This window comes from Homarus americanus, unplaced genomic scaffold, assembly GCF_018991925.1.
Source record: "Homarus americanus isolate GMGI-L3 unplaced genomic scaffold, GMGI_Hamer_2.0 scaffold51859, whole genome shotgun sequence".
Lineage (NCBI taxonomy): Eukaryota > Metazoa > Arthropoda > Malacostraca > Decapoda > Nephropidae > Homarus > Homarus americanus.
This window is the reverse complement of record NW_024711292.1, coordinates 10,711,384-10,739,014: the sequence shown is the minus strand read 5'-3', so window position 1 is coordinate 10,739,014 and position 27,631 is coordinate 10,711,384. Positions and strand designations below refer to the sequence as shown.

Below are 27,631 nucleotides of genomic sequence, written 5' to 3'. Positions count from 1 at the left end.
CACTGGATTCCATCACGCTAGACATGCTTCATGACACCTGGAATGAAATCAGGTTTACTGAAGTGCAGTTATGTGTGCCAAATACATGTCAAAAGATTACCCGAGTTGCTTTATTAATTGCAGGAAAGTGTTTAATGATTTATATTACCAGTATAACTCCTGCTCACATCTCATTCGGTGGATTAAGAATTATACACTCGAGCACAGGGATGTTAAATGACGGGGTTCGCCACAATAGACATATCATGTTTCACTGTAAATTCCCCACAACAACATCTTAACGGGCATGGCTGGCGGCGCCCAAATCTCCTACGTGGACATCCGCACTTACACAGCTGCCAAAGGTCTCATTTTACAGTGTTATATTTCTTGATAAATGTAAAGGAAATTCCTTGAATTTCCTTAAGAAAAGTGTACCCTTTAAAATCTAACTCCATACATTGAAAATCTGTGAATTTAAGATATAACTTTAAACTGTTAAGGAGTAAACCACAAACTAATTAGTATTAAGTTCTACATTCTTTTATTATTTGAATAAATTGAACCACTCTTCTAAACTAGTCATTTGCAATGATAGCCGACTGGTGTTAATAAACATAAATTTTTAATGTAGGTGTTGATCATTAACTTCAAGCTCAGTATCTATATTTATGGACGCTTTTCCTGCTCTGGCCACAAGTTTCACATTGTGTAAAAGTCTGTCACATTGTTTAGTGGTGAGGTGGCTGGTGGTGCCGGGTGAGAATCGTTCACTGGTGTATTGTGTTGTGTGACGTGAGCTGCACGTAGAGTATGTAAACACTAAATACTTACTGTGCCGAGACAAATACCGGTTATTGTAACGACCTGGCTAGTGTCACGTGACTCACTTATATAAACGGTAATCATTTATTGTACCCGTGGCGCGTTCTGGCGGTATGGGGATAAACAAGAACATATAATAAAAAACAAAGACCAGTTATTTAATGAGACGTGCTCGGTGAGGTGAGGTGAGGTGAGGTGAGGTGAGGTGAGCTACACTAACAGCATACATAAACAGTGGTCATTTGTTGCACCTGTGACGAGATCGGACGGCAAATATGAACATCTAATGAACAACAGACCTGTGATTAAGTGTGACGTGAGCCATACTCATCCTGTTACAACTGTTGCGTGCACTGACCAATTAGCAGACAATAACTAGAAGTTGTGTACAGTGTACTTGGGTTGATGTTACAGCATTATGAATATTTATACCATGAGTAAAAACCTTTACGGTTGTAGTGGTTCACCACCCAATAAATTGTTTATTATTGTTTATTTTTTTCGTGCTAGATAACATTACAATTGTCAGGAATATTGGTAAAAGTCTTGTGTAATAGGTGTAGTCAACGTGATATTCCTCTACAGCAATGGCGAAGAATGACGACTTTGGCCGAAACTAACCGATACAACTTTATGGCACTGCAATGAGGCCATGACACTAACAGAAACAGTGTTTGAGGGTGTGACACTAACAACAACAGTGTTTGAGGGTGTGACACTAACAGAAACAGTGTTTGAGGGTGTGACACTAACAACAACAGTGTTTGAGGGTGTGACACTAACAACAACAGTGTTTGAGGGTGTGACACTAACAGAAACAGTGTTTGAGGGTGTGACACTAACAACAACAGTGTCTGAGGGTGTGACACTAACAACAGTGTTTGAGGGTGTGACACTAACAACAGTGTTTGAGGGTGTGACACTAACAACAACAGTGTTTGAGGGTGTGACACTAACAGAAACAGTGTTTGAGGGTGTGACACTAACAACAGTGTTTGAGGGTGTGACACTAACAACAACAGTGTTTGAGGGTGTGACACTAACAACAACAGTGTCTGAGGGTGTGATACTAATAAGACACCTGAGTGCCAGTTTTAAAAGAGCTCACACCATCATGTCAACACGGAAGTTAGGACGAGTGATACTCCTGGCCGCCTCCGTCTCCGTCTACCTCACGGGCGTCCAGGTAGTGTTGGAGGAGACGCTGGCTCAGCACCCTGGCGCTGAAACCTTCAACAACGGTGAGAAAGGAGAGAGTGACTGACTGACTGGCTGCTGACTACGTTGTAAACAGTTTACCTTCACTTCACTATCATGTTAAAGGCAGTAAACTAATCCTTCAGAAAGGCTACGATGATATATAATTCTCTCCGTATATATATATATATATATATATATATATATATATATATATATATATATATATATATATATATATATATATATATATATATATATATATATATATATATATAATATATATATATATATATATATATATATCAGTCTGTGTTATAGTTCCTTGATCCTCTCACAAAAATTTTAAGGTCAACCACACCAGCAGCAAGAGGTCAAGAGTAGAGGTCGCTTAACCAAGAGATTACACACCACACAGGAGGTCCCGAGGCCACTCCAGGGTGGTACAGACCACCTGGTGCTGGAGGCGAGACTCGAAGCGTCTGGAGTGACGGTGTGGGTGGACGGTGTACAGGTAACTTGGTTACACTTACCTCACTGTACTATAGTATCATGGCTCTCCTTACTTTCTCATATAACGGAATGTGGTTTTCATAGGAACAGTGCAATACAGTATACCACATTGAATATTAGTAGTCCAAGAGCTGGGGGGGGGGGTATTATCACCCGTCTGAGGCCAAAGTATTTCCTAGCTGTACATTATATGTTTAAGTCAAAATGCTATTTCTTACTTGCCACAGCCTGTACAATAATATATAGGAGAAGGTTTAAAATCAGTACCGCGTTGTCGCGTTTTTAATGATGACGGAATATGACTTCGCTGTAGTCGCAGATCAGATAGGGCGATTCATTTGGTGTACTGGTGTCAATATTTTGATGCAAAACAGTAAAGTTCACATAGTTTCTACTCGTTCAATAATACTATCAGTACAGTAATACTATTGTTTTAAACTACTTTTAATCTTATATTATTCATTTACAATCATCACTAATCATTACTGTCAATTATCAAAGCATGCAACATCCAATTTAATACAATGTTTACTTAAACTCTTACAAGTGTACATACAGTACTGTACTGTAAACAAGTATATAGTATACACAAGTTAATAATGTACATACTTATGTCTCTATCAAAGGTGTACAGACTATTCAACAAGACCCTGCCATGGGCTGATAATCTTGCCCGCCTTCACGCTGGGGTTCACCTGCTGACCCTGCACGAGAGGTCAGGTCAGGTTATGCGGGCCGCTACCTACCTGACATGGCAGCCGGAGAACAACAGGCAGCTAAGCCAGGCACTGAATGATGCCAGGGACGGCCGCCTCCTGCTACTGCTGGCCACAGTGAGTGCCAGAACATAGAATCACAAAATCTATTCATGAGTTTAGGTTTAGCGAGCAGGTGTGGTATACAGTATACCTCGTGGTGACCCTGAAGATGATACCTTTACCTATGGGCTGTGTAACCTGTGGGGTTCCCCAGGGGTCAGTACTGGGCCCACTCTTGTTCATAATCTACATAAACGATCTAGATACTAGGAACAGCAGTGACATAAGCAAGTTTGCGGATGACACCAAAATAGGGCGGCAGATTAATTCAGGGCAGGATGCCAATGCACTATAGGAGGATTTAAATAAACTGCAGGAGTGGTCAGAAAATGGCAAATGAAATTCAACACCAGCAAGTGCAGCGTGCTTAATATTGGAAAAACAAATACTGTCAATGTATACAGCCTTTACAACATCAACCTAGAGAAGTCGACTTGTGAAAGAGACTTAGGGGTACTTGTAAGCCAGGACCTACGGCCTAGATAACAGTGCGTTAATGTTCGAAATAAGGCAAACAGAGTATTAGGTTTTATATTTAGAAGTGTCAGTAATAAGAATGCGGAGGTCATATTGCAACTACATCTTGCGCAAGTCAGGCTGCATCTCGATTATGTTGTTCAGTTCTGGTGCCCTTATTATAGAATGGATATCAATTCACTGGAGTCGGTGCATCGAAGAATGACGAAAATGATTCCGGGACTCAGAAACCTTCCATATCAAGATAGGTTAAAGAAACTAAACTTGCATTCCCTAGAAAGACAAAGAGTGTGGGGAGATATGATAGAAGTATTTAAGTGGGTGAAAGGAATCAATAAAGGAGATATAGATAAAGTTCTTATAATATCCGAGCAGGATAGGACTCAGAGCAACGGATTTAAGTTGGATAAGTTTAGGTTTAGGAGGGTGATAGGAAGGAACTGGTTCACAAATAGGGTGGTGGACGAGTGGAACAATCTGAGCAACTTTGTAGAAAGTGCTGGAATGCTGGAAAGTTTTAAAAGGAGGCTAGATAGATTCATGGATGATAGAGAGTGGTAGTAACTCTCGAGAGGAGCTGCCATGTACAGGCCAACCGGCCTATTGCAGACTCCTTATTTTCTTATTTTCTAATGTTCTTATGTATGGTCACAGGTGTATCTATAGTTATTACAAGTGATCGTGGGCCCTTCGTGCCCGGTGGCGAGCCCGGTGGTACAGTTTACCAAGGCGCGAAAGTTCGAACGCTCGTGCTTGGCTATCGTGCAACCACCGTCCGACTGACAGCGTACAGCGACATCGTTTTCCAGCGTAAATGGTTAATTAATTAATGCCTTCCTAAAGAAACCATCGACATGGGACCAGGTTTGTTCCACTCTACGATTTTTTTTGAGCTTTTTCCACCAAGTTTGATGAAAAACGATTGTGCAGTTTCGGCTGCCCAGAACAGACACACACACAGACACACGGCTATTCCTATAGTATATTAGAAAGATGGTCATGGTTGTTATAATCATGGTGGTGGTTGTTATAATCATGGTGGTGGTTGTTATAATCATGGTGGTGGTTGTTATAATCATGGTCGTGGTTGTTAAAATCATGGCCATGGTTGTTATAATCATGGTCTTGGTTGTTATAATCATGGTCGTGGTTGTTATAATCATGGCCGTGGTTGCCGGTGGTTGTTATAATCATGGTCGTGGTTGTTATAATCATGGACGTGGTTATTATATCATGGTGGTGCTTGTTATAATCATAGTCGTGGCTGTTATAATCATGGTCGTGGTTGTTATAACCATGGCCGGGGTTATTATATTCATGCTTGTGGTTGTTATAATAATGGTCGTGGATGTTATAATCATGGTCTTGGTTGTTATAATGATAGTCGAGGTTGTTATAATCATGGTTGGGTGATATAATTATAATCGTGGATTTTATATTCATGGTCGTGGTTGTTATAATCATGTTTGTGGTTGTTATAATCATGGTCGTGGTTGTTACAATCATGGTCGTGGTTGTTATAATCATGGTCGTGGTTGTTATAATCATGGTCGTGGTTGTTATAACTGGCGGTCGGGTTATAATCATGGTCGTGGTTATAATCATTGTCGTGGTTGTTATAATAATGGTAGTGGTTGTTATAATCATGGTCGTGGTTGTTATAATCATGGTCGTGGTTATAATCATTGTCGTGGTTGTTATAATAATGGTAGTGGTTGTTATAATCATGGTCGTGGTTGTTATAATCATGGACGTGATTGTTACAATAAGGGTCGTACCTGAGACTAACACAGGTAGAATAAACCCCACACCTAATCTTTAATCTCAATAAACCCAGATTTAACTCACCTAAACAGGATTAGAGACCATTAGGATTGTACCACCAATACCGATACATTTCACACTGGATTAATAACAAAACATTTAATCACATTTCCAATAGCTAATGTCTTACGAATACTGTAAGTATCTAGTATACTATAGGAAGAAACAGAATAAAGGTTAGAATAATTAGTTAAAGAAATATTCGCCATAAGGAGAGGTTAAAATCATAAACAAAAATTATGAATTACCGATGATCATTCCGAGATAAATTATATTATGAAGAGAAGTGACCTTGATTCTGGTTAGATTAGTCACCATCTGCTTAGGTCATCACCTGTGTTAAGTCATCATAGTCATCAACTACGTTAGTCAGTTTTAGGCCCATCTCACATGACTGACCGACCATCGATGTTCTTTCCGCAGTTATGGTCAATTTCGTGTTATTCTTGTTTATAAATGCCTTCTAATCTGTCTCAAGTCTATCCGTCCTGTCTATTGCCATCCCAACTGTCTGTTCGTCTGCGAGGTGTTTGAATGTAAGCCCGTCTGTACTCTTTGTGTCGTCAAATCTGTCTGTCTTATCCGTTGTTGGCGTGTGTCTGCCTGTTTGTCTAATGTGAACCAGTCAGTCAGCTGTCTGTCTGTCATGTTAGTTGCCATATTGTCTATTTGTGCATGTATGAATCTGTCTATTTTTGTCAACCTCCTGTCTGTTTCACTGTCTAGTTTCACCCTGTGTAGTCATGTCTGTCTGTCTGTATGTATGTGTCTGTTATCTTTGTCTTTCATAAGTCTGTCTATCTGTCTGTCTTTCTATGTGTCCTTGAATCTGTCTGTATTATGTCTTTTGTGTGTCTGCTTCTCTCTCTCTCCAGTTTTATCCGTACTATCTCTATCTCTATCTTTATTTATATATCTCTATGTCTCTCCATTACACTACTCATCATATTTGGCACTTTTTCTTCCTTATTAAATAGGTGATTTTAATATGGTATTCTGGGAACTCTAAAAAACACATCCCTCCATTCATACCTCCACCTATACCTCCACCTCTCACTATCCCTCTCTCCCATCTCCTTTTCTCCTTCTCTTCTCCCATTCTATCTTCTCCATGCATTCCTGTTATTATGTTTTTATCTCTTCTCCTTTTCCATGTACAGTCAGCCACAGGAATAAGTATACACTGTAGCCTCGTAAAGTCCGAAAATGCTCTGGTAATGTTGAAACTGCGCATCCAGACGCATGATGAAACTCAGCTCCCCCCACCTGTTATCTCTAACTATTTTTGTTTCCCCTTCTTTATTCTTCTATTTACTCATCTTCCTTCCTTTACTAATCCAAACAACATTAAAAAAAAGTAGGCTAAGAGAAAAAGTGGGGGGAGGAGGAGGGAGCCGTACGATAACTGCAATCGTCCGGCCGGCTGACGGCGTACAACGACATCTTTTGCCAGTGTAAATAAAATGCCTTCCTAAAGAAACCATCGTCATGGGACCAGGTTTGTTCCACTCTACGAATTTCTTGCGATTTTTCCACCAAGTTTAATGAAAAACGATTGTGCCGTTTCGGCTGCCCAGAACAGATAGACAGACAGACAGACGCCTAGTCCTATAGTATATTATATATATATATATATATATATATATATATATATATATATATATATATATATATATATATATAATGATTCACTTCTCTTATAGTAAGATTCCCACGTATTGGCGACAGTATCATATAAGTACACAAGTAAAGGAATGTATGTAAGGTAAAGTCAGCCAAAGATGCACGGACCCCACCCTGGGTCTTGTGCTAGTAATTTTACCTGGCAATACTTGGTAAAGGAAGGCTGTATGTTAAGGTGATTGTGATTGGTGGATCTGTTTTCGGCTGTATCACTGTCAGGATAATTATTAAAGCAGTGGTTCTTAACGTTTTTACTACCACGCCCCCTCTAGGAATTGGTCCTTCCCTCCACGCCCCCCTTGCATCTATGAACAAAACATAAGGCACGTGTAAGGTAAGATAAACATCACCACGTGCTCATGAACACCACAACATCATGATAATCACAACCACATGATCAATAACAAACATATGATCGTAAAGTTCGTAAACACTACAAGTGACTACAATCATACATGATCATAAACACCACCATATCATTAACAAACATCACATGATCATAAACACCACATGATTATTAACAAACATCAATGATCACAACATGATTATAAGCACCACTACATGATCATAAACACCACCACATAATTATTAAGTAAATATTAACAAACACCACAACATTATAGTAAACACATCATTATCATAAACACATCATTATTAAGAAACAAATCAATATCATCATAAATACAACTTTACCATAACCACCTGTTACCACCACATGATTTTAAGCACCACCAACTTCTGATAAAATACAAACGGAATTCAAAACTTGCGAATAACAAACAGAGCAACACATGCATGTTCACAAGTCACCAATAAACTTATGGCTGCTTAATATAACAACTGGGATAAAACATACCTCAACAGACTTAACTGAATAAATGTGAGAGAAGAGGAATTATTGCCACGGACGTGTGGAGAAGACTGGGAGAGAACGGGGCTCACCAGTCACCAACGAGCAGTATACAGGTCCAGGACGAGTTAACCCCCCCCCCCCCCATGGGTTTCGAGGGATAGGGAGGGGGGTCAATAAGTACAGAAAATGGTAAGGCCTAAGTAAAAAAAGTAGCCTATAGAAAACTGAAGTTATAAGGCGATACTTTTGCATTTTTTCATAAACTTCTCAATATTAGCCCACGCTCTTCTTAAGAGAATATAAACTAAAATTATAATTAGAGAAATTCCTACTTTTTCCCTAGAGCTTGCGCCCCCCCTAGGGGGGCGCGCCCCTCAGGTTAAGAACCACTGTATTAAAGAAACCAAAGGTAGAATTTTTTAAATAATAAACTATTCATTGCTTTTTAAGGTCATGAAAAGTTTCCAACTGTTCGTATATTTGTTTAAATAGTGAAGAAAATTTGATGGGAGAATTTTGTGGCAGCTGTGGTTGTGTTGAGTTGCCACTTTATTTATATAATTTTCTTTATTATTCAAACAAATATACTTCTTGAACGTCAGGATAATAAACTTGAAATTAATACTATTATTTTTTTTTCTTGGGGGGGGGGGTGCTTTTATTTACAAATTGTCACACGAGAAAAGTCAAGATGAGGACTATCATTTTGTCAATGCACAAATTGCACAAACGTAACGAAAGTCTCTCTTATGATAAACATCAATTCAATGTTACTCCTCCACTTACTCCCTTTCTTCTGACGTTGTTATAGCCGGAGTTCACCATGTTCCTGGGGCAAGAGGTGGTGGAGCAGCTGAAGTCTCTGGGCTCAAATTTCGCCGATCGTCTGGCAAAGTACGAATCGTGGTGCCTGGTGGCGCAGAAGGGGGTGGGTGTGTTGCACGAGGTCCTCACCACCGTCACTCACAGCCTTGGGAGCCAAGCAGCGGACGCTTCCCCCACCTTCCTCCAGCTGATGGTACCCCTCACACAAGGTAACTCACTAGTACATGCATGTCAAGATGATGGACCTGCTGTTAATGTTAACTTACTATAGCAAGATTTATAATCTACACCATTTTCAGAAGGCCTATACTCTACCTAGTCTTAGCAACGTGACACATAAACAGTTCCAAACAAGGTCTTTCTCAAAACAAGGGATGTCAAACAGTCTCACCAAGGCTCTGGGATACATTGATATTTTATATCTTGCTATCATCTGATAATAATAATTATCATGTATTATTCTGTCCTCTCTGAAAGAATATAAATTACTTTGCTTAACGTTGAGGTAGTTTATTATTATTGTAGCCGCTCACGGCCAGACTGCGGTATTACACGATAATGTTTATTCGGTCATACCTGGAAATACATGTCCCACTGTCAGTTGTAAGTACCAAACACACAAACAGTATCCATCATATTTAATTCACGTCTAGTGATAATAACAATTACGTGATTAACCTTCCAATTTGGCTTAATTCTGAATACAATAAAACAATTGTTCAACACCCACTTGTGACGGGTCTGTTGGTATAACATGCGTGAGTACAATGGCAGACGATTAGGGGTGAGTTATCACCGTACACTGAACTCTGTGGTTTCCACAGACTATCACAGTATGTTTGAGTTAGTCACTGATGCACAGTTGCTTGATAATAGTTAGAAGTCGTCTCTGGACAAAGTAATTTTTTTTTTTAGATTGCCCCCGAGGGGGCTAGTTTATTGAGCACCCCCTTACATCCTGTGCAAGGTGAAGCGCAGAAGCGTTTACAGCGCCCATCTGGGAAGCATGCGGAGTTCATGCTTGCCTTTATGACTCATGCATTAAGGGCGTAAAAGCCTGAACGGTCATGGGTTTTGTCAGCAAGTTACATAAAGTGACAGAATGATGAGTGTGTGGGGGGAAAATTCCCGGTACAATTTATCTGTTTATGGCAAAGCGTGGCAGGTCCCTAATAATGTCAGGTGCCAGGCCATAGGCATTGACAGTATTGAGGGACATACCTTTTAGTGTGATTGTGATGGAGTGTACGTCGGTAGTGTCGGCTTCAAGGGGGATGTTGAGAGGTTGGAAGGGGATGTCCTTCTTGGCGTAGATACGTAGTCCACTATCATGTCCGCATGGTGGTCAATTGATGTGGAGAACTGGAGTGGATGGGCCCCAGGTGCCGGCATGCCGGTGGGGGACGAGGAGCCGGGGGTGGTGTCCTCGGGTCCATGAGAGAGCGATGGGTGGACGGGGGCAGCCGGGCACACCGGGGCAGGCTCGGTAGCGTGGACGCCAGCAGTGGTGCCAGGAGGCGGTGGAGTAGGCCGTGAGCATGAGGGGCACACAGGGGGGCTACCAGATTGTGTCAAACCAGAAGAGGGGGGTGACTGGGTAGCAGCTGTAGGCAGGGGTAGTCTGTGTAGGTTGGAGATGGCGGTACAGAGTGTATCAAAGAGTCTTTCACTACGGTTGGTAAATTCGTGTAAGAGGGATATGATCTGTGTCGCGTAACCGGAGGGGGGTTGTGGGGTGGGTCAACGGTGGGAGCACAAGGCCTGACAGCGTCAGAGTAGAGACGGGGAGGAGGCCTAGTAGTAGTTGAGTTAGTAGACGGCCGGGACTGCTGTGTTGCAGCCAGGTGAGGCCAGGCAGGGGCAGGTGTTGTTGAAGAAGGCGTTGCTGGAGACAGAGGGTACGCAGAGGGATGTGGCTCGGTAGGCTTGGGGGGGGGAGGTTGAGGTTGACGCAGCCTTAGGGGAGTCTTTTCTCCTGGGACAAACGGACGTTTGGGGCATTGTCGTGAGGCAGCGTTGTGCCAGCCACCACAATCACAACACCTGGGGTCAACAACATAGCCCACACCACCCCCATTGAGGTGGTCTTTAATTTTTTGGGCACAGACGGAGGAGTGGTGGTTATGTGAACAGAAGCGACATCTGGGACGATCACGTAGGCAACAGGCGGTGAAGGTGTGACCCCAATGGGAGCAGATGACACAAAAAGCAGGCCCGGGGTGATAGGGTTCTGCATACAGTGGAGGGAGGACTTGGTGGGCCTCAACAGTGGTTGGGCACTTCCTCCCCTTCCATTTAACTATGACAGCTGCTTCTGGGGTCTTACCTCGGTAGTGTTGACGTATACTGAGTATACGTGGATTAAAGTGACGAGCATCTTCCACTTCAGCGTATAGACCTCAGGTGTCTGACACTTGATAAAGTTACGGTTCTTACTTTTTCGTAATTGAATGGTAAGACCGTGTTGTCTCCAACACTTTGTTGTCCAATTAAACCGTTCCTCGACGGTTTTCAATGAGTTCTTAGGGAAGTGCAGATACATCTTACTCGGTTGGTTGGCAAAGGGGTGGGTAGCGAGGGGAAGCTCGCTGCCCTTGGCATTGGTGTTGCCTCTCTGGCAAGTGTTTCCCATAGAAACATTACTGTTACTGTCACCATCACTGAGGTCTGACTCTTGCCGGGTGTGGGATGCACTCTGACTATCTGTGCCAGAAATGTCTGTATCCATGAGAGAGGGGACGCCTCTTCTGGGGAGCTTACTTCGACACTCCCCCATCGCTGGCAACACTTGGCGGCGAAAGGGTAGGTAGAGACTGAGGTGGCCTTCGTGTGACGATCGGGAGGAAAGGAGCACCTATGGGCACACGTCTGTCCCCTTATGTGGTCAGACTGCGACTGTGGACAAAGTACTAGACAACCTAGTCTGCTCAGTGCACTACACACACTGACCCTCGTATGTTTACTATATATATACTGGCACTAGTCCTTATCCGAGTGCTAATGGATGTGGCGCTGACGAAGCTAAGACCTGACTGAATTACTCAGAATAGGCAAACTGTACTACAAGCTTTGTCAATATTTTTTTTTAAACTAAATTGCCACATCGCATGTCCCATGAGATGCGGTAAGAATTATTATTATTATTATTATTTTTATACATGGATTTATGTTGGCAGTGTTTTAAACTGCTATTTTCAAATATATAGTATTATCAAAGTGTGTGTGTGTGTCATCTGTTGAAAAGGCTAGCCAACCTGAACTACAGGCAACAGGGGTGCCGGAGGGTGGGGGACGGCTATACAATTACAAGAGGACAGTGGTGTGTTTCTTTTTTAGGGGGGTCGATTATGAGATTCTGAAATTTTAGAACAAAAATTACCGATTTAACAAACAGGGAAACATAAGTGGGGCGGCAGTCATGAGTACTTCTCATGCCATGCGGCGTGATCAAGCCTTTGTGAGCAGTGCACCACGAGGGGGAGTCAGACACTAAGTGACCAACTGACGCCATGAGGCCTACGAAATGTATTTTGTCAAATTAATTCATACACTGTTGGCGAAGTTAAAAGCCAGCTGGAGTTAAGTACACCTGGTTGTAATGATCTGGCATACCTGGGCAGGATTGCTTCTGTTGCTCTCCCTCTCACGTATACAGTATACGTAAGAAAACCCTGCCCCTGCATGCAGCATGAGTGAATGGAAATATTGATGGGCTATGGGAGACAGGAATTCCCATGGTGCGAGTGAGTAGAATACTACTGTATGCCTACAGAGTATCAGTGCTGATTCTTGTACTATGAACAGTCAACAAAAAAAAAAAAAATTCTGCACCTTTATGGTGTTTTACAATTTGACACACCGGACCAAGAAATCTGAACAACACTCATTTACGCGGGTGATTCCTGTTAATTTATCTTTATTAACTATATGTGATATAAAAAATACATCATACTGGTTATATAATGAATCACACAACCAGAAATACTAACCTTCCCAAATTAACATCTCCTCAGTCAGCGATCGTTGCAAAGGCCATCAGACCAAGGGGTGCAGAATATTTTTTTGTCTGACTGTACAGTACCTTCACCTCTCTTCAACAATGGGTGTATTTGGTTTGTTTAACCACGTCCTGGTGTGAAGTTGACGACCCTAATGGTTGATCTTACACTCTGTACGTGGGGGTGCTGAGGATTGTTTTGGTGCTATGCACGTGGTGTAATTTCACTGTAATGGTGTATTCTGAGCCAGTGTCGCTGAGCACGGTTACGGGTATGGTGAAGGAAGCACGCATGACTTATGAACTCAGAAGTAAAGTATAAGGAATTAGTTGGTGAAGGCCCCCCACCATCCCGCTGAGAAGTCATGAGTGGTTCCTCGGTTCTCACATAATTTTGGGCTTATGTATGTGCATGCTGATTGGGCTCTGATGATATCAGGCCGTTATGACATTTTTGTTGTGACACACGGTGTATACAGGGACGTGCACGGGTCTTGGGTAAATATTGGGTCGTTGTGAGCTCACATTGGGACCAGTGTCATTATTTTCCTACTCTGATAATATTGGTGCCTAGTGACGTAAGATATGTTGCGGGATCAAACCAATTGAACTATTGTCCTGTGCAATTAATATTTTTTTTTTTTAGTGCTGTAAGGAAGATGCTGATGATTAATACAAGTGTCATATCATTATCTGCGCGTCTCTTTAACCCCAATCTCAGGAACACCAGTCCAGGTCACAGTAAATACTAAAAGTAACTTTATTGTATTTGTTTGTGCTGATTCGGTATTCTGAGGGGCCCTTTCACTGCATTACCCTCCATTAATCAACCCATTGCCCTTACTTCATCCCTCTCCAAGATATTCGAAACTATCTTAAACTCTCATTTTCTCCGTCACTTTTCAACGCTTTTCTCTTTTGTCGGATCACCAGTATGGCTTTCGTCAGGCGAGATCTACTGGTGATCTGTTCTCCTACTGCACCCATATTTGGTCATTCTCTCTTAGGGATTATGGGGAAACTTTCGTCGTGGCCCTCGACATCTCCAAACTATTTGACAGGGTATGGCACAAGTCTTTGCTTTCTAAACTTCCCTCTTATGGTTTCTCTTCCCCACTTTGTTCTCTAATTTATAGCTTCCTTGAGAATCGATCCATGCAGTTGTTGTCGAGGGATCGATCTCTCGCTCTTTCTCAACCAATAGTGGTGTCCCACAGGGTTCTGTTCTTTAACCTACTCTCTTCCTTCTTTTTATCAATGATCTCCCACCAATCACATTTATTTTCAGGACGCAATCATTCTGCCAAATTCTCGAATAGATATGCTAGGCCTCGCCATTTCCTCTAATATGTCGTGGAAGCCACACATCCACAACATTGCTAAAGCTGCCTTCCGAAAGTTGTGAATGCTGTACAGATGCCGTAGCTACTTCACTCCTGCGCAGTTGCTTCAAGTTTATAAGGGATTTATTCGTCCTAACTTGGAGTACTGCTCTCATATATGGGGTGGCTCTTCTTCTGTCCAACTGTTAGATAGGGTGGAATCAAAGGCATTTCGTCTTATTGACTCTCCTCCTTTAGTTGATAATCTTTCTTCACTTTCTCTTCGCCGCAATGTTGCTTCACTCTCTCACTTTTACAGGTACTTTAACGGGCAATGTTCGGTGGATTTGGCATCCTGTGTACCTCCGACAAGGCCGTGGGCTCGTAACACACGTCTTGCCCGCGGTGCCCGTTTCTCTGTGGATGTCGGTCACACTAGAATAACCCGTTATAGTACATCCTTCTCTCCTCACATAGCCAAACTGTGGAATGCTCTGCCTTCTTCTGTGTTTCCATAGCCATACAATGTCTCACTTCAAAAAGCATGTTTTCCGGCATCTCCGTGGTGTAGATTATTATAATGTTTCTTTTCTATTTCTAATAATATCTTTGTACTCTTATTTTTTCGCCCCACAGGCCCCGTTGTGGGTCGATGCCCGGGTGGGACTATTCCCCTAAGTATGAGGGAGTATGTGTTGGGATAAATTTGGTCCGAGGGCACACAAAGAAATATAGGTTAGACAACCTGTTACTGGCTCGCAGTTCACACATCGTTTAGTTGTACAGTTTGTGAACCATACACAGTACCTGAGTTCTGCTAAAAAAAATACTGATAAGCACCAGTCAACATTGCTTTCCACAGAACGGCAGTGTGGCTGGTATGGTGAGGCGGGGATGCGGGAGCGAGCCACCTTCTGTGAAACTTATGATGGCTACGGCGACTTCTGCAGCTGTGATGACCCGCCCTGGTCACCTGTACCCAAGAACTCCGTAAATATTATTATGCTTAGGTTTATCATCTTCCAGCTTCAACATGGTGTGCAAGGTCTCGGCTTTGCCACCAGTCAAAAGAACTTAAAACACTCTGAACGAACATGTAAAAATTCAACAACAACGTTCTATCACGAGTATCTGGAATATAATATCATTGCTCTTATTAGCCTATAGAAAGATATCGAAAAAAGAATTTCATCCAAATTTGAATCATTGTAGTTGCTGCTGAAATGCGAACCGCAGTGTAAATATAAACTTGCAAATTGTCTAAGAAAAAATATTTGCTTAAATATAAGGAAATCATCCTTCAACTAGCGGGTTTGAATCCAGCTTAAAATTATATTATTGACAGTCGATAAGTATGATTTTGTTTCAAGCAATATCTTTATAGCTTATTTGAGTCTCCGTGTGACGATGACTCTGCTATCAGGTGGAGTACCCGGTGCAGGAGGTGATCCCTGTTGCCATAGTAACAGCTCACCGGCTGCCCCACGTCCTGCGTCAGGTGGGGCAGGCGTGGGCCAGCCCCGGCGGCACTAACACGCCCATCACCATCTACGTCGACGGCCACAACCCTGAGGCGCGAGCACTGGGCGCCCTCCTCAACGTGCCTGTGGTCGAACATGACAACCCAGTCCCTCTTGGTAAATACTGTTATACCTGTGGCTGGTATCTTGGATGCCATTTTGTTCCCTTCGATTATCGTATATGTTTCCGGGTCCTTAGAACAAGGCTCCAGGACACCAGCATACTTTTTCAATTGACCAGGGAATCATTGTTGCTGTTTTACCTAATGCTCCCTCCACGTGTAGTTCCATATCTCCCTCTTACGCTGAGTGTTGTGTCGCACAGGTTCGTCGGCCAGAGTCAACGAGCATATCAAGTTCGCCGTGAGAGAAGTATTCGAAGGGCACCCCACTGCCAATCTCGCTATTATCCTGGAGGATGACCTCGACCTGGCACCTGACTTTATTCCGTTTGTATCAACATAAATATTGTGTATACCTGATTTAGTATACAATGCTTACATATACAGAACTGTACAATCCCACCAAAAGTATCGTCGATGTGGTTCGTGGTTTTGTGAGCAGTGATAGTCTACTGTGTGTGTCAAATTATCTGGTAACACTTTAGTGCAGAGAATTGCCAGAATTTTAAAGTGACCAGTAAATTAAGGTTCATTCCTTCAGATATTTTACAAATGCACGTTGCGAACATTAGAATATTGTCAAGCATTCATGTCAACATACGACGATGCACTGAAGAATATCAAAGCAAATATTTCGTCCAGGATTTGAAATTGTTCAGACAGACAAAATAGCAATACTTCTGTGGGGATAATATAGTACTGTATTGTACAGCTGCCTTAATGTGAACATTTCACCATTTATATTTTTAAATGTACATAATCTAACTGAGAATTTATAGGTGATTCCACGAAAATCTGCTCATATCTGATCATCATAAAAACAGTTCTTGGGGATGGTTTTTCAAGTCAAACCATCAGACCTCTTTTATATGTACTACATATGCCAAAAAAGAGCACTTTACAGTTATTACTTTTTAACGCCAAACAATCCACGGCTATAGTATAAGTAATATTACAAGTTATTTATAAATGTAAAAATACTTTTTTGTCAATATCAAATACTTTCCATCGTACTATCGCAGTTCTCTGCCGAGTCTTGTCTTCTTTTTCACCTTCCACATGTGTCTCAGGTACTTCCACCAGACTGCCCCCCTGTTAACCTCAGACCCGTACCTCATGTTCGTGAATGCTTTCAACTACAACTCTTACGCCCACACCGCCTATGACCCCCGCAGGCTGTACCGCGCCCACGGCATCCCTGGCTATGGCTGGATGACCACTCGCCAGGGGGCCGCTGAAATGCTTGCTAACTGGGTCCCCGTCAACCAGGTGAACTCATGAGACGAGATTTTTTGCCTTTTGTTTTGTAAGATTATTGGCTTATATTATATTCCTGCACCTGTAGTGAATGTCTGTCTATCTCACAGTTACTGTAACAAGCCATACTCTCTCCTTGACGGTGAGACAGACCAACGCGGTGTGGGATTGGTGGGTGAGGGCGAAGGTGATGAGGGATAAGGACATGTTAATGCCGGAGGTGCCCAGGACCCGTCACATGGGAGGCGGCGGCACTCACATCTCGGGCTTCGACCAGGTCCTCTTCTCGAGCCAACCTCTCAACAACCTCTCCCTCGTCCAACTCGATGTAGGCAGGTGGGATATTCGTTGATTCAGAGAGACTTTTTCATATAAAAAACACATATGGCCAGCATCATCATCACCACCACTATCATCATCATCATCACTATCATCATCACCACCACTATCACCATCATCATCACTATCATCATCATCACCACCACTATCATCATCATCATCACTATCATCATCACCACCACTATCATCATCACCACCACTATCATCATCATCATCATCATATTCATCACAAACATAATCATCACCACCATCTTCACGACCATCACACCATCACCATAATAATCATCACCAATATAATCATGAACACCATCACTATCACCGTCATAATAATCATCACCACCATATTCATCAACACCATCACTATCACTACCATAATCATCATCACCGTCATAATCATTACCAACATCATCATTACCACCATAATCACCACCACCATCACCACCATCATCATCACGACCACCATCACCACCACAACAATATCATCACCATCATCACCACCATCACCACTATCATCACCATAATGATCATCATAATCACCATCAGCACCACCATCATCACCATCATCACCACCATAATCATCGCCACCATAACCATCACCACCGTAATCATCAACACCATCACCACCAAAATCACCATCACCATTACCATCACCACCCTCATCATCATCAGTATAATTACCATAAATGTCACCACCACCATAATCATCATCACCACCATTACCATCACCACACCCATCACTACCATCATCATCATCATCTTCACAACCATCACCATCGTCACCATAATCATCACCACCACCACCATTATCATCACCACCATCAACGTGATCGTCATCAACATCATCACTGCAATCATCATCACCAATATCACTATCACCACCATAATAATCACCACAATAAAAACCACCATTATTATCACCACCATTACCACCTTAATCATCACCATTGTTACCAAGATCACCATATATATAAGCTTTGGGTAGAGTTCCCTTTAACTTGGTTTATATATAAATAAGTTGAGGGGTTAAGTTACAACCCAAAATGATCTTTCTCCATTTATTGGTAAAACTATATTGGTCACAGTTTATTAGTAGATGCACTGTAATTAACACTGTAAGCTGTGAGTGTTAGTTAAGGACGGGGGCTCAGCTTGACTGAGTTAAGTCACCCGTCCGATTCTCGTGAGGCTCAAGTGAAGACTGGCGCTCGTGAGGGGAAGCTCTGAAGGGGAGGCTGGGCTGACCCTACATTCTCAAGGTCGGCTTACTGATAGAGGAATTTCCCCTCACGTGAACAGCACATGACAACTCACAGCTTATGGGTGATTGGATTATATAAACTAAATGTAGTAACCAGAATTTATATAATTGTTATTGCCATGAGACAGGGGCTAATACACACCATCATCATCACCATCACCCCATCACAATCATCACCACAATCACCACCATTACTACCATAATCATCACCATCACCACCATACGCATCACCATCATCACCACCATCACCATCATCAGCACCACCATCACCATATTATCACCACCATCATAACCATCATCACAATCACCATCATCATCATCACCATCACCATGATCACCACCATGATCACCACCATCACCATCATCACCATTATCACCATCGTCATCATCATGATCACCACCATTATTACCACCATCATTATTATTACCATCACCATTATCATCAACACCATCATCACCACCATCATCATCACAACTATGACCTCCATCATCACCACCATCATCATAATCACCATCACCATCTTCACCATTCCCACCTTCACCACCATCACCACCATCTTCATCACCACCATCACAACCATAATCAGCACCACCATCATCACCACCATCACCATCATCACCATCATTATCCCCACCACCACCACCACCAACACCACCATTATCATCATCATCATCATCATCATTATTACCAATATTACCACCATTACCATCATCATCACCACCACCACTATCACCTTCACCACCAGCATCATCATCATCATCACCATCGCCATCTTGACCATTAACACCTTCACTACCATCACCATCATCCTCACCATCACAACCATAATCAGCACCGCAATCAACACCATTATTACCATCATTAAAACCACCACCATCATCATCACCACCATTATCATCACCACCACCTCCATCACCACCATCACCATCATTATCACCATCATCACCACCATTATCACCACCATCATAATCATAATTACATAAGAACATAAGAATTGAGGAAACTGCAGCGGATTGTCCCATACTGGGCAGTCCCATTTACACCCAGCCCCTATCGCTCATATATCCATCCATCCTATGTTTGAAGCTATCCAGAGTATTCGAGCTAATGATGATATTTGGTAACTTGCTTCGCTCATCCACTGCTCTATTTCCAAACCAATATTTACCTATCTAGCGCCTAAATCTAAATTTGTCTAATTTAAAAGCATTGTTACGAGTTCGCTCCATGTTGGACACTTTGAGTACCTTTGCTTGGCCCTGACTTTCAATTATACACCTCGATCATATCGCCCCTCACTCTACGGCTCTCGAGAAAGTGCATATTGAATGTTTTAACCTGTCTCTGTACTCAAGGTTCATAATGCCCAGGAATAATCTTGCCCATTCTCCCTGAATTCTTTCTAGGGATTCTATATCCATTCGGCGAGGTCTCACAGGCGCAAGATATAGTTTTAGGATGACCTCGCTAGTCTTGTAACTAACACTCCTTCGTATGAACCCAAGTACTTTGTTAGCCTTGTTTCGAGCAAATACACATTGCTTACTTGGTTTAAGATTCGTACTTATCATTACTCCTAAATCTCTCTCACAGTCGGATTTCTCTATAACAACGTTGTTCATCTGATATCTGGTTTCTCTGTTTATATCTCCTAGACTAAGTACTTTACATTTATCCACTTAAATTTCATCTGCCACTTTTCAGACCATTCGAAAAATTTGTTTAGATCTTCCTGTAGTTTTTACGGAGTCCTCGTGTGATTTAATTACACGCCATATTTTAGTGTCATCAACAAATTTACTTATGTTGCTGTCTACACCTATATCTATGTCGTTTATGTATATAATAAAGTATCATGGTCCAATTACTGAGCCTTGTGGTACTCCACTAGTGACGCTACTCGAATCGGATTTAGTGCCGTTAATGCTTACTTGCTGTTTCCCGTCCTGTCACCACTCCCTAATCCATTTTAGAATATCTCCTCCAATGCCATGAGCCTCCACTTTTCTTATTAGTCTTTTGTGGGGGACTCTGTTGAAGGCTTTACTAAAGTCGAGATATACCACATCATAATCGTGCCCGTCGTCCACTGATTCGAAAACAGCAGAAACAAATGTAAATAGATTGGTCAGACATGAACGCCAACTTGTGAAGCAATGTTGGGAATCATTGATCAACTTGTTTTAGGTGATTTCGAATAGTTTGAAATTAATGCTTCCAGCAATTTGCCTACAATTTGTCTTAAACTGATTGGACGGTAGTTAGAGGATAATCTCCTTCTTGAAAATCGGTATCACATTCGCGATCCTCCAGGATTCTGGTACTGCACCCGTTTTTAATGATATTTAAAACAAATTTAATAAGGGCATACTAAGCTCTTCCATACATTCCTTTAATACTCTGGCAAATATCTCATTGGGACCCGGTGACTTATTAGGCTTTAGCTTGTCTATTTGCTTACTAACATCGTTACCTATAGTCACTACTATCTCGCTTAATCTATTTCCTTAGCTATCTCAGTTTATAGTCGGTGCCTCGGGTATCATGTTTAAATTTTCGGTGGTGAAAACTGTTGAAAACAATCTATTCAGATTAGTGCTCATTTCTCCATCGTCATCCGTTAGTTCGCCGGTATCTGACTGTATTGGTCCAATCTTGTCTCGTGTTTCAGTTTGTTAAATTTGAAAGAAATCCTTGGGGTTTGACTTCGCCTCCCTTGCTATCTTCAGTTCATTATTCCTCTTTGCTTTTCTTATCTCGGTCTTAACCCTACTGGCCAATACCTTATAATAATCTCGGAGGTAAACTTCACCATGATTTAATCTCCTACCTTTAGCTTTTCTTTGTCTAATAATATTCTTTAAATATTTATTTATCCATTTGAGGTCATTGTTATTTGATCTTAGTTTTCTGTATGGTATGTTCTGCCTTTGTGCATTAAGTAACTCATTATTTAAATTGTTGTGGAACTTGTCAATCTCAGATATCTCGTGATCATTTCATCCTCAACCGTCATATTTTGTGAGGTTATCGTTGTCATGTCTCCAAATAAAGTGAGGTTGCCCTCTGTGGGTACATTGTGTGAGATCACCACATGAGAGGTCAAGTAATTCACCCCCGAAAGTGATACCCCTTCTCTCAGCTGCCTTTTCACACTATCAAAGTTTTCCCTTCTGAAATCTGGGACTTAAATGGAATTTTCCTTGTGACTGAAATTAAATTCTAATTTGAATATACTTCTTTGTGATCGCTGTTAGCTAGTTCGTTCCCTGCCTCAACATTACTGATGTGATTTTCTCTGTTTCACAGAACTAAATCGAATTTATTATTATCCCTGGTAGGTTCGGCTATATAGTATGTTGACTTAGGTAACAGTCCTGAATTGTTTCAAGAAAATCCTCTGATTCTGAGTTACCCGTAAGTTGGTCCTGCAAATTTCATCCCAAATAAACTCTATATATCACTCCCATGAATACTTTTTCCTTACCATCGGTTAGTTCTATCCAAATTGTTTCTGTATGCAGTTTAATTTTTATTTCCTAATTTATTTCACACTTTAGATTATCCCTGACATAGATTGCTACTCCGCCTCCTTTCCTAATCTGCCTATCGGGATGAAATAATTTGTAACCTGCGATTTGGTATTCGACAATCACATGAGTCTTTAACCATATTTCGGTGAATGCTCTTATATCGATTTTTTCGGTACATACCAACGCCCTGATTTCATCCATTTTGTTTCTCATGCTTCTATTGTTTGTGTTGTAAACAATTAAGTTAGTCGTGTTCTGAGTCCTGTTTTTTTCGCGTTTAGGTTTTAACTCCTTGCCTAATTTAGTTTTGTCATCATTCCTAGCACTATTTCTCTGTAACCTTTCACTTTGTTTACCCGCTCCCACTGCAGTCTCCTCGATTCCCGTGCTCACATGTTCCCCAAGCAGTTTAAAGAATTTGACATCTTTTGAACTGCCCTCTCGAGAGAGCAGGTTGCCACCCCATCCCTAGGCATCATCACACACTATCACCACCCTTGTCATCACTATCACCAGCGTGTATTAACCCACTACTGGATGAAGGACTTCATTTGTTTCGCCAAATAAAAAGCCTGACCCTGAACACAATAAATATACTCAGGAGGAATCACTATCTTAATGTTTAGCTCAGCAACACCAACTTACTAATATAGAAAAGAATTACAGAGAAAGACCTATGACTGAAATTTACCTCAAGAAATATCAACCTGAGATTTTGTTAAGTAAATCCAAATAATTAGGGTAAAACTCATCAAAACGAGGTGAGTAGACTTTAGGGAGACTGAGCGGGGTTAGTGATGATATCGAGGATGTTTGTGTTGGCAGCGCTAAGGAGGGCAACTACGAGTTCCACATCCGGAAGGAGATGAGTTCAGCCCAAGTGGTGACCCTAACCCACCATCCCTCAGGTCACACCACTACCCATGCACAAGGTCAGTCATACTCTCCACTTCTGTAAATCACCACCGAGACTTGTTTATTGTCACCAACACGTCAATATATTGATCCATGCTGCTATATAATTTAGATACGCTAAATAACTTTCCTTATAATGAAATAAATAACAAAATCAACTCCAGAAATGATAAGATTCTCCTCACTAGCCTCTTATATATATATATATATATATATATATATATATATATATATATATATATATATATATATATATATATATATATATATATATATATATTAATATATATATATATATATATATATATATATATATATATATATGTATATATATATATAATATACATATATATATATATATATATGTATATATATATACATATATATATATATATATATATATATATATACATATATATATATATATATATATATATTATATATATATATATATAACATATATATATATATATATATATATATATATATATATATATATATATATATATATATATATATATATATATCAGTTCATTGACTTCACATTCCCTCTTCCCTTCATAATTCACTGAATTTTCACACATCTCTCACTCCCTCTCTCAGCATCACCTAATCAACCTAGCACCTTCCCCTCCTTTTCCAGACCAACAAGACCTACCTGCTGTACATCTACCAACCTGGTGAGAACCGGAAACACAAAGCGTACGAAGTCGTCGCCGTGGTAAGTGACCTCAAACAAATACACACACGACCTAACAAAGGCTAAAAGATCAGTTCTTTTTTCAAATACTGTAAAAAAATATCAGATTAATAATGACAAAACCGTATATATTCACTGAACGTTTCGGAACATTATTTATTCCATCCTCAGAGCAGAACCTCAAGGGACAAGTTCTCCAATTACATGTGTTTATAAATATGATTAAAACGAAGAATTAAACATTGTTGTAAAAACACAAACAATAACATCAATAAATACAAAGTTGGGACAAAAATAAATGCCTGTTTGATTGTCAGAACAAGTCTTAAAATACTGCATGCACAATATATCTTATCATTATGAGATCTAAAACTTAAAATAACATACAATAGCATCCATATTAAAAGTTTAATACGACAAAATTAAAACGGTAAATTATCAATTGCTAAAATCTTATACATTCAACAAGGCAAACCAGATCACATAGAGTAGCAGAAACTACCTTAGCACTTGAACGTCTTCACTAATGTGTCTCGTACAACATGTTAAGACTTGTTCTGTCAATGAAACAGGCCTTTGTTTTTGTCCCGATTTTATATTTATTGATGTTATTGTTTGTGTTTTTATAACAATGTTTAATTCTTCGTTTTAATCATATTTATAAACACATGTAACTGGAGAACTTTGTCTCTTTAGGCTTTGCTCTGAGGATGGAATAAATATTCCCGAAACATAAGGCGATTGAATTAATCAACTCAGCACTCAATATGTTTGTAACTTCAATGGTTTTCCTCTTAATTATCAAACTATATTTTCCACATAACAAGTCTCTCTCTCTCTCTCTCTCTCTCTCTCTCTCTCTCACACAACCAATCAACCATAACACTTCCTCTCCACTAGTGTCTAGGCATCAACGACCGGGACATACACGAGAACCTACGGATGATGATACCTTCCCTTTCTACGGCAACCAGGTGTACCTTGTCGCCTGCCCCCACTCACCTTACTGGTGCGTCAAGCAGTTGTCAAGTTTAACCTTGAGTAAAGCTGTGTTCATTTAGGTTATCTCAGCTTAGTTCAGGTTAAATTTGGTTAATGTCAGGTGAAATTAGTATATCTAGTTTATCCCCAATACTACAGGTAAGTTACTTTTGATATTTTATTTGGTCAATGCCATACAAAGTGGTTATTAGACCATTTCTTCTAAGTTAAATTATGTTATCTCAGTTGAGTTTTTATTAAATTCGGGTAGGTTTGGTTAAATTAGGTTAAGTAACATGGTAAGTATCGTTGATTAAGTAAAGGAGGTGCTAGTTAAATCAGATTAAGCTAGGTTAACGTACAGTACCTTAGGTTACTTAGATAAGATTATGGTTGGAAAAGTAAATGTTAAGTTAAGTAGCAACATGTTTGTTTAAGTTAGGATAAATAGCGTCAGATTAGTTAAGGAAGGTTAGGTTAGGCTAAGGAATGTTGGATTAGGTTAAGGAAGGTTGAATTAGGTTAAGGCAGTTAGGCTAAGGAAGGTTGAATTAGGTTGGGGCAGATTAGGTTAGGTTAGGATAGGTTACGTTAGGTTAGGCTAGGCTTGGTTAGGTTAGGTTATGACGTATAACGTTGTATTTTACACCTTACCTCATCATTATCATTATTATAATTGATAGTAATAACTAGAATTAGTAATTAACAGAAACATAAAACATATTTAAGTACTTGTCAGTTAATACGAAATTGCAACACTGTATTTGCACTTAACAGTGAATATTAAACTTTCTGAATAGTCGCCCTCACCCGCAGCCGACCGAACAACAAACGGATGGTCTACAAGGCGACCCAGGACGACGCTGACTTCGCCAGAGAGAGTACCTCCTTCAAACCGCCTCTCAGGATTAACTACGCCCTCAGGGTTCCCTCTCGGGACCCCCAACAGGAGTTTAACTTACTAAATCGACAAGTTGTGGATTATACCACAGGGGGATGACACGCTCATGAACGACCTAAGTGGAGATAGTCTACTAAGTAAATGTAATCTTCTAGACTAGACTCAAACCTGCTTCAGAGGCAAAGGCCAGCACCGTAAACAGAAGGTCCATAAGGGCTTATTTTCCTTCTTAGAAGGCGAATGGTGACGTTGTACAAGCTCTTGGAACACAACCATTCAGGAACATTACTAAGAAGTTTCATTATAAATTAAACTAGTGGTTTGGGATAGTTTTTATAGGTAGCCATATTGAATGACGCATGCTAAGTTTGGACAAATTTCTGAAAAAGGATCAGGATTTTTTTTTTTTGAGTGGAGCGGTCGATTAGATACAGTGCTCGCCTCCTGTCCCATGGGTCGTTGGTTCGATTACCGGACACTCCCGGTTCCCCCAGCTGTGAATGGGTACCTATGTTTACAATTTGGGGAAGTGAATGCGGTCGAGAATAATACCGACCATGCTGGCTGCTTGTGTCTCGAAGGCTTAGTAAACGGTGCGCTGTACCTACACCGTACCTACCGGGCCAGTCAATGATCATTTTAAGAAAGTTTTGAAAAAAATCGAGGCAGTGGTTCTTTAGAAGTCGACCACAGCTACTGACCATTCTGTTAAATTTAAGCAAAGGACGACTGAAATTTAACCGCTGCCTGTGTTAAATCGCACTTGAAAAAACTTCTTCCACCCGCGAAAATTTCTCAACAGTCAGGTCAAGGGAGCCTGGGCTGAGTTAGGACACTAACACAAGATCCTGACAACACCTGACACCCTCCCTCCTCAGTGAAACACCCGAGTGAGTTACACCATATGTACAGTCAACAAAATTAATTTTCTGCACCATAATGGTGTTATACAATATTACACACCGGACCAAGAATTCTGAACAACACCCATTTTCGCGGGTGATTCTTGTTAATTTATCTTTATTAACTATATGTGATGTAAAAAAAATTCATCATACTGGTTATACAATGAATCACACAACCAGAAATACCAACCTTACCAAATTAACATGGCCTCAGTCAGTGATCGTTGCGAAGGCCATCAGACCAAGGGGTGCAGAACGGTTTTTTTTTTTTTTTGCTGACTGAACAATACACTTGAGCTCTGACAGAGTATGGATGTTAGATGAAGAAGTGATCTACTCGCCTCAGGAATGTCTGTTTATTTGAAATATCACTTTTGCTATTGTATGTTCCTTTGGTGTAATATAGTGTCCTGAGAACTGTGTGCTTACCACCTATATCCTGTTGCAGTAAGATGTAACCCATGAACAATTACATGTAGCCCATGAACAACGAGATGTGTCCCATTAACAATAAGATGTATCACATGAACAACAGATGTAACCCATGAACAATAAGATGTATCACATGAACAACGAGATGTGTCCCATGAACAATAAGATGTATCACATGAACAACGAGATGTAACCCATGAACAATAAGATGTATCACATGAACAACGAGATGTAACCCATGAACAATAAGATGTATCACATGAACAACGAGATGTAACCCATGAACAATAAGATGTATCACATGAACAACGAGATGTAACCCATGAACAATAAGATGTATCACATGAACAACGAGATGTAACCCATGAACAATAAGATGTATCACATGAACAACGAGATGTAACCCATGAACAATAAGATGTATCCCATGAACAACAAAATGTATCTCATGAAA

The 27,631-nt window shown here is 40.8% G+C and overlaps 1 protein-coding gene across 1 annotated transcript; it reads left to right on the top strand.

The window, feature by feature from the left end:
• Nucleotides 1-1,731: 1,731 nt before the first annotated feature.
• On the top strand, nucleotides 1,732-27,631 carry LOC121866655 (protein O-linked-mannose beta-1,2-N-acetylglucosaminyltransferase 1-like). The gene is made up of 13 exons (XM_042366395.1): nucleotides 1,732-2,045; nucleotides 2,352-2,515; nucleotides 3,141-3,347; nucleotides 8,981-9,203; nucleotides 15,176-15,303; nucleotides 15,737-15,950; nucleotides 16,159-16,282; nucleotides 17,026-17,224; nucleotides 17,364-17,548; nucleotides 23,169-23,275; nucleotides 23,902-23,979; nucleotides 24,859-24,967; nucleotides 25,756-27,631. Exons 1-11 carry the CDS (start codon nucleotides 1,919-1,921, stop codon nucleotides 23,940-23,942), a joined length of 1,719 nt encoding a protein of 572 aa, XP_042222329.1. The 5' UTR covers nucleotides 1,732-1,918; the 3' UTR covers nucleotides 23,943-23,979; nucleotides 24,859-24,967; nucleotides 25,756-27,631.

What these genes read in the sequence shown, in the direction of transcription:
- LOC121866655 (XM_042366395.1), top strand. Translation starts at nt 1,919, where the DNA reads ATGTCAACACGGAAGTTAGGACGAGTGATACTCCTGGCCGCCTCCGTC. An exon ending in CACCTGTACCCAAGAACTCC is followed by an intron (nt 15,304 to 15,736) that starts GTAAATATTATT and finishes CTCTGCTATCAG; the next exon opens with GTGGAGTACCCGGTGCAGGA. An exon ending in CTGGCACCTGACTTTATTCC is followed by an intron (nt 16,283 to 17,025) that starts GTTTGTATCAAC and finishes CATGTGTCTCAG; the next exon opens with GTACTTCCACCAGACTGCCC.